This window comes from Neoarius graeffei, chromosome 10 (genome assembly GCF_027579695.1).
Source record: "Neoarius graeffei isolate fNeoGra1 chromosome 10, fNeoGra1.pri, whole genome shotgun sequence".
NCBI classification, from domain to species: domain Eukaryota; kingdom Metazoa; phylum Chordata; class Actinopteri; order Siluriformes; family Ariidae; genus Neoarius; species Neoarius graeffei.
The window spans coordinates 92,506,259-92,521,408 of record NC_083578.1 but is presented as its reverse complement, the minus strand read 5'-3'; the positions used below and the strand labels follow the sequence as shown (position 1 = coordinate 92,521,408).

At 45.0% G+C, this 15,150-nt stretch overlaps 1 protein-coding gene across 1 annotated transcript in view; it reads left to right on the top strand.

The window, feature by feature from the left end:
- spag17 (sperm associated antigen 17) overlaps window positions 1–12,822 on the top strand; it is a 151,713-nt gene extending 138,891 nt beyond the window's left edge. Inside the window, exons 30-40 of the mRNA XM_060932660.1 lie at window positions 7,494–7,652; window positions 7,785–7,873; window positions 7,979–8,109; window positions 8,609–8,739; window positions 8,937–9,125; window positions 9,653–9,757; window positions 9,910–9,949; window positions 10,137–10,218; window positions 10,320–10,367; window positions 12,166–12,271; window positions 12,397–12,822. Coding sequence (XP_060788643.1) covers window positions 7,494–7,652; window positions 7,785–7,873; window positions 7,979–8,109; window positions 8,609–8,739; window positions 8,937–9,125; window positions 9,653–9,757; window positions 9,910–9,949; window positions 10,137–10,218; window positions 10,320–10,367; window positions 12,166–12,271; window positions 12,397–12,447 — 1,131 coding nt within the window. The 3' untranslated portion in view covers window positions 12,448–12,822. The remainder of the gene's footprint in view (window positions 1–7,493; window positions 7,653–7,784; window positions 7,874–7,978; window positions 8,110–8,608; window positions 8,740–8,936; window positions 9,126–9,652; window positions 9,758–9,909; window positions 9,950–10,136; window positions 10,219–10,319; window positions 10,368–12,165; window positions 12,272–12,396) is intronic.
- Window positions 12,823–15,150: the final 2,328 nt, after the last annotated feature.

The window sequence follows — 15,150 nt, the reverse complement described above, 5'->3', positions numbered from 1 at the left end:
GCTGATGTGACTGACGGTGGGGAGGGGGGCAGTGGTGTGACTGCAGAGACTGATGGTGGGGAGGGGGGCAGTGGTGTGGCTGTTGTGACTGACGGTGGGGAGGGGGCAGTGGTGTGACTGCAGAGACTGACGGTGGGGAGGGGGGCAGTGGTGTGGCTGTTGTGACTGACGGTGGGGAGGGGGCAGTGGTGTGGCTGATGTGACTGATGGTGGGGAGGGGGGCAGTGGTGTGGCTGATGTGACTGACGGTGGGGAGGGGGGCAGTGGTGTGACTGCAGAGACTGACGGTGGGGAGGGGGGCAGTGGTGTGGCTGCGGAGACTGAAGGTGGGGAGGGGGGCAGTGGTGTGACTGCGGAGACTGACGGTGGGGAGGGGGGCAGTGGTGTGACTGCGGAGACTGACGGTGGGGAGGGGAGCAGTGGTGTGGCTGCGGAGACTGATGGTGGGGAGGGGGGCAGTGTGGTGGCTGTTGTGACTGATGGTGGGGAGGGGGCAGTGGTGTGGCTGCAGAGACTGACGGTGGGGAGGGGGGCAGTGGTGTGGCTGCAGAGACTGACGGTGGGGAGGGGAGCAGTGGTGTGGCTGCGGAGACTGATGGTGGGGAGGGGGGCAGTGTGGTGGCTGTTGTGACTGATGGTGGGGAGGGGGGCAGTAGTGTGGCTGTTGTGACTGACCGTGGGGAGATGAATGGCGGTGTGGCTGCAGTGACTGACAGTGGGGAGGGGGGCAGCAGTTGGCTCACGTCATCTGAATCTGCTCAGCCCGCTCAAGTTGACTCTGGAAGCTCGGACACTGGCAGCAGCGTTTCAGCGGAGTTGATGGAGGCTGAACAGAGCAGGATGGAGCAGGAGGAGGTCGGTATGGATAGAGATCTCAGCAGGATGCAGAGTGTTCGGCTGAGTTACTGAACGTTAGACCCGAGGCAGAAGAGCTGATGAAATCGGATGGTTGTCATGGTAACAGTGTGACTGATATGGAGTGTAACTCTGCCTCTGACAGCGCCTCTGGAACAGAAAGTTTTTCCCAAAGCGAAGAAATGTGCATGCTCAAGGTAATTAATAGTTTTTTGGACGAGACTTTCGGTAAAAATGTGAATGTTAAAGATTATTTTCCGGATGTTGAAAAATTTATTAAATCAGTTACAACACTTCATAGAGCTGTTGGCATGGACTTATTAGATGGGAGGAAGTGTTATCGTCTAAAGAAGCAGGTCACTGGTCTGAGGAAAGGTTTAAAAGAATCTAAAAGTAGAATGGTAAAGAAAATGAAACTCATAAAATAAAAGTTTTCAATGGCTGCACAACACCGGGTGTTTCATCTCTGCTGGTTCTATCTGTCTGTTTCTTTACTGCTCTGTCTCTCATTTTACAACATGCAGGGTTTAAGAGAAGCTTCTTTAAATATAATTGGGGGAAGAGATGCACAGCCAAGAGTCTGAAGTCATTAACTGAAGTCATTAGACAAAAAAGATTAGATGTTATTTTACTCCAGGAAACTCACAGTGATGATTTAAATGAAGTGGATTGGGGTCTGTGGTGGTGGTGAAGGCTGAAATACAAGATTTTACCTTTAGTTTTATGAATGTTTATGCACCAAACCAAGGCTCGGAGCGTGATGGGGTGTTTAACTTATTAAAGGGAAAAATAAATCGCAGTGATCCAGGGGAGTGTGTTTTAATGGGGGGAGACAGGAACTGTTGCACAGATTTTACTTTAGACAGAACTGGAGACGAGCCGCACATTCAGTCCTCCTCCATTTTATCGAATGTTTTAAAGAAGCCTGATGCGGTCAATGTGTGGAGGATGAAGCACCCTTCAGTCCAACAGTACGCTTGGGTTAAGATATCTGATGGCAGAGTCAGTGCCGCAAGACCGGACAGATTTTATATTTCTGCTACTTTAACCTCAAGAGTTATTGACTGTCAAATCTCTCCTGTTGCTTTTACAGATCATCATTTAGTTTTAATGGAGCTTTTTTATCTCCCACTGGAAAACCAAAGTCCTTTTGCCATTTTAATGTTAAATTATTACACAATTTTAATTTTTGTGAAAATTTTAAACTATTTTGGGCCTACTGGAGATCTGGGAAAGACACCTTTCCTTCACTTAGTGAGTGGTGGGAGGTAGGAAAGGCTCAGATTAGAGTTTTCTGTCAGCAGTACTCATCTCATTCCACAACAAAAATCAAGAGAGCTGTCCAGAAACCGGAAAAAGAAATAAGGGATTTGGAGAATCTCTCTATTTCACAGACTGGTCAGGAAAAAAAATGATGAACTGAACTTCAAAAGACAGGAACTCAGCTCTCTCCTGCAGGACAGAGCTAAAGGAGCATTAGTCCGAGCGCGTTTTACCGAACTTCAAGACATGGATGCACCAACATCTTTTTTTTTTAACTTGGAGAAATCTGTGGTTCAGAAGAAACAAATGGTCTGTCTTCATCTCCCTGATGGAAACATCACCATGGACCCAGCTGAGATGAGGAAGCTTGCAGTGGACTTTTATACAGAACTGTTCAGAGCAGACAGCTGCGATATGAACTCTGCTGCAGAGCTTCTGCAGGGGCTTCCTCAACTGAGATCAGAGGACCAAGACCAACTGAACACAGATATCACCTTGGATGAACCGACTGCTGCGGTGTCTCAGATGGCACCAGGCAGGGCTCCAGGACTAGATGGTCTTCCTTCAGACTTTTTTAAGCACTTCTGGACAATACTGGGACGGGACCTTTTAGACGTTTTTAAAGAGTGTTTGTAGAAATAGTTAAGGTGGGTGGAGCACAGAAGCACGGCAGGCCAGAACTGAGTTCGCCAATACCCTTTTATTTTAGCTTTTCAGCTTTAATCTCACACAGTCACACACAACACACACATGTTCTGGTCAAGGGAGTCCCCTTCCTCTGCTCTCTCTCCTCTTACAGGGCGCGGTCACTGGGGAAGACACACAAACACAGGTTAATTCCCATCAGGTGCAGTGATTCTGCCACTTACCTTCCCTGACTCCGCCCTCCATTCACAGACCGACGCTTGACCACGCTTGACCTGCTGCCACAGTGTTTTAAAAAAAGGAAGACTTCCAGTTTCCTGTCGGCGAGCGGTTCTCTCACTGCTGCCTAAGAAGGGAGACCTGGCCCTGCTAAAGAACTGGAGACTGTAGCACTTTTATGCTCGGACTATAAAATCCTTTCCAACGTTTTATCAAACAGATTAAAACATTTTATTGAGTTTTTAATTAGTGCAGATCAATCTTATTGCATCCCAGACAGATCAGTGTCTGATCATTTATTTTTAATGCGAGATGTTTTTGATGTCTGTAAATTATATAATGTTAATGTTGGTATTATATCCATTGACCAGGAAAAGGCTTTTGATCGTGTAGATCATGGGTTTCTCTTCTCCACGCTGAAGGCTTTTGGAATTGGGGGAAGTTTTTTTTTTTTATCCTGGTTAAAACTGCTCTACAATCAGGTTTGTTGTTTAGTGAAGGTGGGGGGAGGGTTGAGCCCCTGTGCCAGTTCGGAGAGGGATCAGACAGGGCTGCCCCGTCTCAGGCCAGCTCTACAGCATTGCTATTGAACCTTTCCTGTGTAGGCTGAGGAGCAGGTTACAGGGTTTATGTCTCCCAGAGCTGGCTCAGAGCCGGCCTGTCGCCGTATCAGCTTATGCAGATGATGTCAATGTTGTTATCCAAGATCAGAGAGATACCCAGGAACTTAAAGAAAGCCTGGCAGTGTATGAAAAAACTTCCTCTGCCAAAGTAAATTGGGATAAATGTGAAGCCTGTTTGATAGGTCAGTGGAGCGTAAGAGACATCCCTGATCTTCCTGGGAACCTAAGGTGGAGGAAAAGAGGCATCAAAGTTCTAAGAGTGTACCTAGGGTGTGAGGACTTCCAAAAGCAGAACTGAGAGGGAGTGCTGGAGAAAGTGGATGCCAGGTTGTCTAAATGGAAATGGTTGCTTCCCTGGCTGTCCTACAGGGGAAGAGTTCTGATAGCTAATAACCTGGTCGCCTCTTCTCTTTGGCATAGACTGATCATCTTAGTGCCACCACCAGGCCTCATGAAGGATGTACAGTGGTTCTTGGTGATCTTCTTCTGGTCGGGTCAACATTGGCTGAAGGCACCGGTTCTCTACCTCCCTGTAGCAGAGGGAGGACACAGTCTCATGGACATCCTCTCAAGAATTGCTGCCTTCAGATTGCAGACCGCACGGAGGCTACTCTACGGCTCTGGCTATTGCTGGCTGACTTCTGCTTAGCTGCTTCTGAGGAAGGCTGGCCAGCTAGGACTGGACAAACAGCTGTTTCTCTTAAGATCCTCTGAAGTTGACCTGACTGGAATAACACCTTTCTACAACTCAGTGCTTGAAGCATGGAGGACATTCAAGTTGACAAGGACCGCTGACCCCAGACCTGGAACATAGATCTTTGAGGAGCCACTGTTCCACAACAACCTCTTTACATTTACTATGCTTTCCTCCACATCATTAAGAGCCAAGTTTGTCAAGGCTGGCGTTGTTAAACTTGGTCATCTTATAAGAACGTCTCCACAAAGCCTTGGCAGAGTCACTAACATCAGTTCCTCCAGGGTGCTGAGGAAGATAGTGGAGGAGGTCTGGGAGTCCCTGACTGTACCATTGAGGGTATATGCACAAAACCGTGCCCTAATTGACCAATGGCATGAGGCTCAGGACTACATCTTTCCCGCACTAAGCATCAGGCCTGCTGTTGAGGAGCGGCGAGAGGAGAACGGGCTGCTTGTCTGTGAAGATTCTCAGTCATCCAGGTCATAGTAACTGTGGGTGGTAAAAGCAACTGGACTTGCTTGAAGATTCTTGAAGACATTTCACCTCTCATCTGAAAGGCTTCTTCAGTTCTGTCTGACTAATAGGGAGTATCAGGTATTTATCCTCTCATGGATGAAAAGCTCATCTAAGGTGTCGTTGAGTCATCCTGTTGGTGTGGGTCACTGGGGGCTGGATGTGAACGGCCTCGAGAGTCGTTAGGGTGATCAATGGATTGCCCGTTAAGGTGATCAATGGAATGCTGATTCTCTCTGTCCTCCTGTGAGTCACTGAAAACAGCTGGGTTCTGGTGTACATTCAGTTGTCTGGGAAGTGTGCCAAGGACTGCATTGTAGGTGGCTGATAAATGATGTCTTAGACCCCCACCTCTGTTCAGTGATGGCTGTTCCAGGTTGACAAAAATGGCTTCTTTAACTCCTCGCTCATACCAACAATCCTCTCTGGCTAAAATGCGTACGTTGCAATCCTGAAATGAGTGTCCTTTGTTGTTAAGATGAAGGTAGACAGCAGAGTCCTGGCCTGAGGAACTGGCTCTCCTGTGTTGAGCCATGCACCTGTGAAGCGGTTGTTTTGTTTCCCCAATATATGAGTCCGTGCATTCCTCACTGCACTGAATTGCATGCACTACGTTGTCCTGTTCGTGTCTGGCTATTCTGTCCTTAGGGTGGACCAGTTTCTGCTTCAGGGTGTTACTGGGTCTGAAATGTACTGGAATGTTGTGTTTGTAGAAGATCCTACTGAGTTTCTCAGATAGACCAGAAATGTAGGGAATGACAATGTTCTTGCATTTGTTCCTGTTATCCTCCTTGTCCGTTATGTTCCTTTATCTGCTCTTGAAGAAAGCCCAGTTGGGATACCCGCAGTTCTGAAGGGCTTTTTTTGATGTGATTCTGCTCCTTCTCTTTTTGCTCTACCGTTGTAGGAATATTCTGAGCCCTGTGTTGCAAGGTCCTAATGACCCTTAATTTGTGTTCCAGTGGGTGGTGAGAGTCGAAGAGTAGGTACTGGTCTATGTGTGTGGGTTTCCGGTAGACCTCGATGCAGTAGACCCTGAAGCAGAAACTGGTCCACCCTAAGGACAGAATAGCCAGACACGAACAGGACAACGTAATGTATGCAATTCAGTGCAGTGAGGAATGCACGGACTCATATATTGGGGAAACAAAACAACCGCTTCACAGGCGCATGGCTCAACACAGGAGAGCCAGTTCCTCAGGCCAGGACTCTGCTGTCTACCTTCATCTTAACAACAAAGGACACTCATTTCAGGATTGCAAAGTATGCATTTTAGCCAGAGAGGATCATTGGTATGAGCGAGGAGTTAAAGAAGCCATTTTTGTCAACCTGGAACAGCCATCACTGAACAGAGGTGGGGGTCTAAGACATCATTTATCAGCCACCTATAATGCAGTCCTTGGCACACTTCCCAGACAACTGAATGCACACCAAAACCCAGCTGTTTTCAGTGACTCACAGGAGGACAGAGAGAATCAGCATTCCATTGATCACCCTAACGACTCTCGAGGCCATTCACATCCAGCCCCCAGTGACCCACACCAACAGGACGACTCAACGACACCTTAGATGAGCTTTTCATCCATGAGAGGATAAATACCTGATACTCCCTATTAGTCAGACAGAACTGAAGAAATCTTTCGGATGAGAGGTGAAACATCTTCAAGAATCTTCAAGCAAGTCCAGTTGCTCTCTTTTACCACCAACAGGCTGCTTCTGTCCCTGAAAACACCAGCACTGGGCAACTTCAGCTCTTGCGGGAAGAAGCAGTTCTACCACAGCTGCGTGAAAATACTGAACTTCCGCCCTCTGGCTGAACTCAGGGAGTCGAGGTGGACTCAGGTTTTTACTTCAGACTGCACACCTAAAGGCTGCTGGCAGATTTTATACAAGCCGCCTGTTGAAAAACGGACGGCTGACCTCCAGTGGAGGATCATCCATGGAGCGATAGATACAAACAGACACAGGGCTCACCTGGATCCCAGCACTGGGGAGGGATGTCCCTTTTGTAACCAACAAGAAATTAGAACATTTAGTGTCTCTTTGTCGTCGCTTAGTGGGTCTGTTTATGATACTGAAAGAGTGGGTGGAAAAGCTGGGGGACAAATTTTCTGTTCCTTTGTTTATTTTTGGGCCAAAATACACAATAAAAAAAACACAGACTCTGGTTTTAATTAACTTTCTGCTTGGAAGTGCAAATTTGGCAACATGGAAGACCAGCATAAACCAGATACAGGGCCGAGGTCGGACTGATGTGGTGCAGAGCTTGAAAGGGTTAGTTACAGCTCGTCTCTGAGTAGAACATGCTTTTTACAAACTGACCAACAACCTGAACACTTTTATAGACTTGTGGGGTATTAGACAGGTTTTAGGTTCACTGGCTCTTAATTTTTAACTTTTTTTAATTAATTTGTAAATTAAAAAAAAATTATTTCACTTTTTTATTACATATGGTGTTTGTGTGTGCATGAAATTTCTTTTTATAAAGAAAGATCCTTGTGTAATGGATGAGTGTAATGGATTTGATGAGTTGTGGTAGTGAATGTTTACAAATGCACTTTGTCTTCTATAATTTTATCATTTTTACTTTCAGTAGATAAGAACACAATGGAAAATCGAAGTAATTAAAAATGTTTTTAAAAGTCGAAAAAGTCTCTCTCTGTCTCTCTCTGCTGTAGGTGTGTCTGTCTGATGGAGGCTGTCTGTCTCTCCGTGAGGACGGTGTGGTCGTGTACAGCAGAACAGGACCTGAAGGAGACCAGCATGGACGTTACATCATGAGTCATTCTGAGGGTTTAGTGTGTGAGCTCACGGACTCAGAGGGAAACCACTACCAGGTCAGAACACACACACATGCGCGCGCGCACACACACACACACACACACACACACACACACACACACACACACACACACACACACACGCAGTATATGAAGAGATGAATGTGTTTTGGGTTTTGGTGTGTGTAGGTCACAGCAGAGGGCGGAGTCTCCATCTCACACACACACACAGAGAGCGAGACGCGACACAACACCGGCCTCGATACACACACACCTCGGTACGTGTCACAGTGTAATACAGGGTTACACACACACACACACACACACACACACACACACACACACACACACACAGTATGCTAATGAGTGTGTGTGTGTTACAGGTTGTTTCTGGTGTGTGCTGACGGTTCTGCTCTGGAGTTCCTCTCGTCTCAGACTGTAGATGAGGTTCTGCGGAAGGAGAACATGGATCCCTCAGTGGCTGTGATCAGAGAACCCGTCCCACACACACACGGTCAGAATGATTAGGAAGGTGTCGTGTTATCTGTGTGTTTAATACACACATTCTCTCTCTCTCTCTCTCTCTCTCTCTCGTCTGTGGTGTGTGTTTAACTCTCTCTCTCTCTCTCTCTCTCTCTCTCTCTCTCATCTGTGGTGTGTGTGTTTAACTCTCTCTCTCTCGTCTGTGGTGTGTGTTTAAGTCTCTCTCTCTCTCTCTCGTCTGTGGTGTGTGTGTTTAACTCTCTCTCTCTCTCTCTCTCTCGTCTGTGGTGTGTGTGTTTAACTCTCTCTCTCTCTCTCGTCTGTGGTGTGTGTTTAACTCTCTCTCTCTCTCTCTCTCTCTCTCTCTCTCTCTCTCTCTCTCGTCTGTGGTGTGTTTCTCTCTCTCTCTCGTCTGTGGTGTGTGTGTTTAACTCTCTCTCTCTCTCTCTCTCTCTCTCTCTCTCTCTCGTCTGTGGTGTGTGTGTTTAACTCTCTCTCTCTCTCTCGTCTGTGGTGTGTGTGTTTAACAGAGGCATTTGCGATCACGATCCTGAAACCGTTCTCTGACCCGAGCTCCTACTGGCTCTCACCCAAACACCTGGATGACATCATTCCTCCCAACTTCAACTCCAGGAAGTGGGACACGTTCCCTGCCTCAGAGGTAAACACACAACAACCAATCAGCTACTGAGGCGGAGCAAAGCCTCGAAGAATTGCAGTGTATTTCATCAGTTATTAGACAGCGATCAGACACCGGCTGTGATTAAAGACTGCGGTGTTGAACTCATACACACTCGGGGTTTATCTCCAGCTCCTCCTCACACTCTTCATCTCAAGGGTTTAATCTGCTGTGTTTAGGTGAAAATCCCCGGTTCTCCATCCAGAGGGTCTCTGGGTCGAGGTTTAGAGCTGAAGCAGAGACCCACGCTGGGTTCTGATCCGGTTCCTCCAGTTCTGCAGAACCCTGACACACTGCTGATCCGCCGCATCACTGAACACACACCATTCACACAGCAGCACTATGAACAGCTGCAGCACAACCTGCTGGTACTGTACACACACACACACACACACACACACAATAATAATAATAATAATAATAATAATAATAATAATAATATTAATATTATCTGCAACAAGCAGTTGTTATTTATCATGAAGGCGTGCTGAAATCTGATTGGCTGGTGACCATGTTTTTAAAATACCAAATTTCAGCTCATTTGCACTTTTGGTTCCTGAGAAAGCACTATTTGAATGTGCTCCATTTTTGCATATGTCCTCAGAAGCCTTAACCACTGATCAAACATTTTGCGTTTGGTTCAAATCCATGAGACCGGTCATGAATTACAGCCATTTGATTAACAAGCGCCGCGTCCTCATAGTTGATTGACATGTGGCGGCCATATTGTTTTCAACTGAGAATTTGTGTTTGGTGATTATTGAGGTTCACACTCTCATCACCAGTGTTGTGAAAACTGGCCACAAACCCAAGTATGTTATACATATTATGCAAATTAGTAAATAATCCATCATGGCTGAAATTAGTGTGTGTGTGTGTGTGTGTGTGTGTGTAGCTGTACATAAACCAGCTCTTGCAGAGAGAGAGGCTGAAAGATGACATGAAGCTGAAGGATCCTCAGACAGCTGAGGAGAAACTTCATCACTCTAATCTCCTGCAGGTGCTTCACTGTGGGCGTGTCCCAGACCACACCCACTCTAACACACTATACAGTGCACATAAACACCATCGTGTTTGTGATTAATTTCAGTATTTTATCTGATATGTAATTGAACTCTCTCTCTCTCTCTCTCTCTCTCTCTCTCTCTGCAGTCTCACTCGGACTCGACCCCAGATCCAACACCGCAGTCCAGTGAGAGACTCGACATTACGATATCTGAGTGTCTGCTGTAACCATAGCAACTATTTAAACCTGCAACTATAGCAACAGCGTATACAGTATTCACTCTGTACAGTGTACATGAACAGTACAGTAATATCCCTGTGGTCTCCCTTTCTCGTGTGTGTGTGTGTGTGTGTGTGTGTGTGTGTGTGTACAGTGCACTCGTTGTACTCTCAGGCTGTAGCATTGCCTCAGTCTCCATTGTCTAATGAAGAAAGTGATCAACAAGAGACACACTGGTAAGACACACACACACACACACACACGCACACACACACACACACACACACACACATACAAAAATAAAACTCTGTTTTTTTTTTGTTTTGTTTTTTTACAGTAAACAGAAGCAGAAGTCATCATGGGGGAACAGAATACACCAACACAGGTCAGAAATAAATAGAGATAGATACAGTGCCTTGCAAAAGTATTCATACCCCTTGAACTTTTTCACATTTTTCCACCTTACAACCACGAACTTAAAAGTTTTTTATTGAGATTTTATGTGATAGACCAACACAGAGTAGCACAGAATTGTGAAGTTAAACAAAAATGATAAATGGTCTTCAAAATTTTAAACAAATAAAAATCTGAAAAATGTGGTGTGCATTAGTATTCAGCCCCCTGTACTCTGATACCTCTAAATACAATCCAGTGCAATCAATTGCCTTCAGAAGTCATCTAATTAGTTAATAGAGTCCTACTGTGTGTAATTTACTCTCAGCATAAATACACTTGTTCTGTGAAGGCCTCAGTGGTTTGTTAGAGAACACTGAAGAACAAACAGCATCATGAAGACCAAAGAACTCACCAGACAGGTCAGGGATAAAGTTCTGGAGAAGTTTAAAGCAGGGTTAGGTTATGAAAAAATATCCCAAGCTCTGAACATCTCAAGAAGCACTGTTCAATCCATCATTCAAAAATGGAAAAAGTACGGCACAACTGCAAACCTACCAAGACATGGCCGTCCACCTAAACTGACAGAGCGAGCAAGGAGAGCACTGGTCAGAGAAGCAGCCAAGAGGCCCATGATCACTCTGGAGGAGCTGCAGAAATCCACAGCTCAGGTGGGAGAATCTGTGCACAGGACAACTATAAGTCGTACACTCCACAAATCTGGCCTTTTTGGAAGAGTGGCAAGAAGAAAGCCATTGTTGAAAGACAGGCATAAGAAGTCCCGTTTGCAGTTTGCCAGAAGCCATGTAGGGGACACAGCAAACATGTGGAAGAAGGTGCTTTGGTCAGATGAGACCAAAGTTGAACTTTTTGGCCTAAATGCAAAGCGCTATGTGTGGCGGAAAACTAACACTGCTCATCACCCTGCACACACCATCCCCACTGTGAAACATGGTGGTGGCAGCATCATGCTATGGGGATGCTTTTCTTCAGCAGGGACAGGGAAGCTGGTCAGAGTTGATGGGAAGATGGATGGAGCTAAATACAGGGCAATCCTGGAAGAAAACCTGTTGGAGGCTGCAAAAGATTTGAGACTGGGAAGGAGATTCACCTTCCAGCAAGACAATGACCCTAAACATACAGCCAGAGCTACAATGGAATGGTTTAGATCAAAGAATATTCATGTGTTAGAATGGCCCAGTCAAAGTCCAGACCTAAATCCCATTGAGCATCTGTGGCAAGACTTGAAAATTGCTGTTCACAGACGCTCTCCATCCAATCTGGCTGAGCTTGAGCTATTTTGCAAAGAAGAATTTCAGTGTCTAGATGTGCAAAGCTGGTAGAGACATACCACAAAAGACTTGCAGCTGTAATTGCAGCAAAAGGTGGCGCTACAAAGTATTGACGCAGGGGGCTGAATACTAATGCACATCACATTTTTCAGATTTTTATTTGTTTACAATTTTGAAGACCATTTATCATTTTCGTTTCACTTCACAATTCTGTGCTACTCTGTGTTGGTCTATCACATAAAATCTCAATAAAAAACTTTTAAGTTCGTGGTTGTAAGGCGGAAAAATGTGAAAAATTTCAAGGGGTATGAATACTTTTGCAAGGACTGTAGATAGTGGAATATATTTTGACTCTGCACCACAGTAACGTTTTCCATGAAGCAGAAACGCCGCTCCATCACGCGGCTCCTCACTGCACTGATATTAGTAAAGAGCAAGTGTTTGTGGGGGATGTGATCCTCACCCCTCACCTGATGAATTGTGGTGTCTGTTCTTCAGGTTGGCTCTGCAGGAGGAGGCGAGACATCGCTACTCTCTGAGGAACCACATCATCACGCCGTATTTCCATCCTGAGCTTCAGGAGATGACTCGCTGCCTCCAGCAGGTGAGAGGTTCTACTGCAAAGAACACAATATCAAACAAACATTACATCAGTAATCCAAACTAAACGCTGGGTGTATGCTCTCAGCAGGGATTATCTTCACCTGTAATAAAGGTGTTCATTCACAGGAGCTGAAGCTGACGTCTGGTTCTCGGAGTCTTCCCTCATCCCCGGAGTGAGGAGATGCTGCATTACAGAACTTCACCAGCTCGGTTTAGTGCTCACGCTCTGCGAGATTATACGGATTTAAGGCCCGGTCTCACAACACCGATAACTATAAATAACTGGGTCTCCTGCAGTTTATGTGGTCGGTGCTCACACCAGACCGATAACGATCCCTATAGCCTGGGTTTATCCGTATCGGTGAGATTTGCTTCTGGAGTGATGTTTCCGGACCTGGACCTGATCTGATAAAACATCTGACCAATCAGGTCATTGTTTCCATGTGATGTTGTCTGAGTGTGTGCTGTTTTTCCCCGGGCATCTTTGTACATTTTTGTTGCATCATGAAGTCACAGAATACGGATTCACAGAAAATAAAAATATAACACAAAGCACGGCTCTTTTATTCGCAGATACAGTGGTGCTTGAAAGTTTGTGAACCCTTTAGAATTTTCTAGATTTCTGCATAAATATGACCTAAAACATCATCAGATTTTCATACAAGTCCTAAAAGTAGATAAAGAGAACCCAATTAAATAAATGAGACAAAAATATTATATTTGGTAATTTATTTATTCAGGAAAATGATCCAATATTGCATATCTGTGAGTGGCAAAAGTATGTGAACCTCTAGGATTAGCAGTTAATTTGAAGGTGAAATTAGAGTCAGGTGTTTTCAATCAATGGGATGACAATCAGGTGTGAGTGGGCACCCTGTTTTATTTAAAGAACAGGGATCTATCAAAGTCTGAGCTTCACAACATATTTGTAGAAGTGTATCATGGCACGAACAAAAGAGATTTCTGAGGACCTCAGAAAAAGCATTGTTGATGCTCATCAGGCTGGAAAAGGTTACAAAACCATCTCTAAAGAGTTTGGACTCCACCAATCCACAGTCAGACAGATTGTGTACAAATGGAGGAAATTCAAGACCATTGTTACCCTCCCCAGGAGTGGCCGACCAACAAAGATCACTCCAAGAGCAAGGCGTGTAATAGTCGGTGAAGTCACAAAGGACCCCAGGGTAACTTCTAAGCAACTGAAGGCCTCTATCACATTGGCTAATGTTAATGTTCATGAGTCCACCATCAGGAGAACACTGAACAACAATGGTGTGCATGGCAGGGTTACAAGGAGAAAGCCACTGCTCTCCAAAAAGAACATTGCTGCTCGTCTGCAGTTTGCTAAAGATCACATGAACAAGCCAGAAGGCTATTGGGAAAATGTTTTGTGGACGGATGAGACCAAAATAGAACTTTTTGGTTTAAATGAGAAGCGTTATGTTTGGAGAAAGGAAAACACTGCATTCCAGCATAAGAACCTTATCCCATCTGTGAAACATGGTGGTGGGAGTGTCATGGTTTGGGCCTGTTTTGCCGCATCTGGGCCAGGACGGCTTGCCATCATTGATGGAACAATGAATTCTGAATTACGCCAGCGAATTCTAAAGGAAAACGTCAGAACATCTGTCCATGAACTGAATCTCAAGAGAAGGTGGGTCATGCAGCAAGACAACAACCCGAAGCACACAAGCCGTTCTACCAAAGAATGGTTAAAGAAGAATAAAGTTAATGTTTTGGAATGGCCAAGTCAAAGTCCTGACCTTAATCCAATGGAAATGTTGTGGAAGAACCTGAAGCGAGCAGTTCCTGTGAAGAAACCAACCAACATCCCACAGTTGAAGCTGTTCTGTATGGAGGAATGGGCTAAAATTCCCCCAAGGACTGATCAACAGTTACTGGAAATGTTTAGTTACAGTTATTGCTGCACAAGGGGGTCACACCAGATACTGAAAGCAAAGGTTCACATACTTTTGCCACTCACAGATATATAATATTGGATCATTTTCCTTAATAAATAAATGGCTAAGTACAATATTTTTGTCACATTTGTTTAACTGGGTTCTCTTTATCTACTTTTAGGACTTGTGTGAAAATCTGATGATGTTTTAGGTCATATTTATGCAGAAATATAGAAAATTCTAAAGGGTTCACAAACTTTCAAGCACCACTGTATGTGATTTTCAGTGAAATATCAACAGTAAATTAATAAAGTAAACATATAAATATGGGGCATCGTGGCTCAGGTGGATAAGGCGCCATACCATAAATCCGGGGACCCGGGTTTGATTCCGACCCGAGGTCATTTCCCGATCCCTCCCCGTCTCTCTCCCACTCATTTCCTGTCTCTACACTGTCCTATCCAATAAAGGTGGAAAAAGCCCCCCCCCCAAAAAAAAACAACATATAAATACAGATATTTTAATTATGAACTTCGGCAGTCCAAACATTTAATTGTTTTATACATCTTAATTTTTTATCTGTGATGCATCATCCATATGAAATTGTAACTGATCTGTAATATACTGAAACATCCATGACCTATCCGTAAATTATTAGCATCCATAATGCATCCGTATTAAAATCCATAACCACTCCGCATTTTGTATCCTTTTTTATTATATCTCCGTAATCCGTGACCTGTCCATATTTTATCAGCCTCCGGAGTGTGTGCATGGGTTGTTTTGAAGCCCAAGCTGTACAGTATGACCCGGAATAATGTGCTACTACTTGGGAAAAACTTCCATGACTATTCCGGAGTTGCATGTGTTTACTTCCCTGAGTGTCAGGACTGAGTGATATTATAGTGGGGATTATAGTTGTGCTGTTCCTGCTCCAGACTGGACCTAAACTCCGGCAGAGGGACAGTCACAGCTGGAG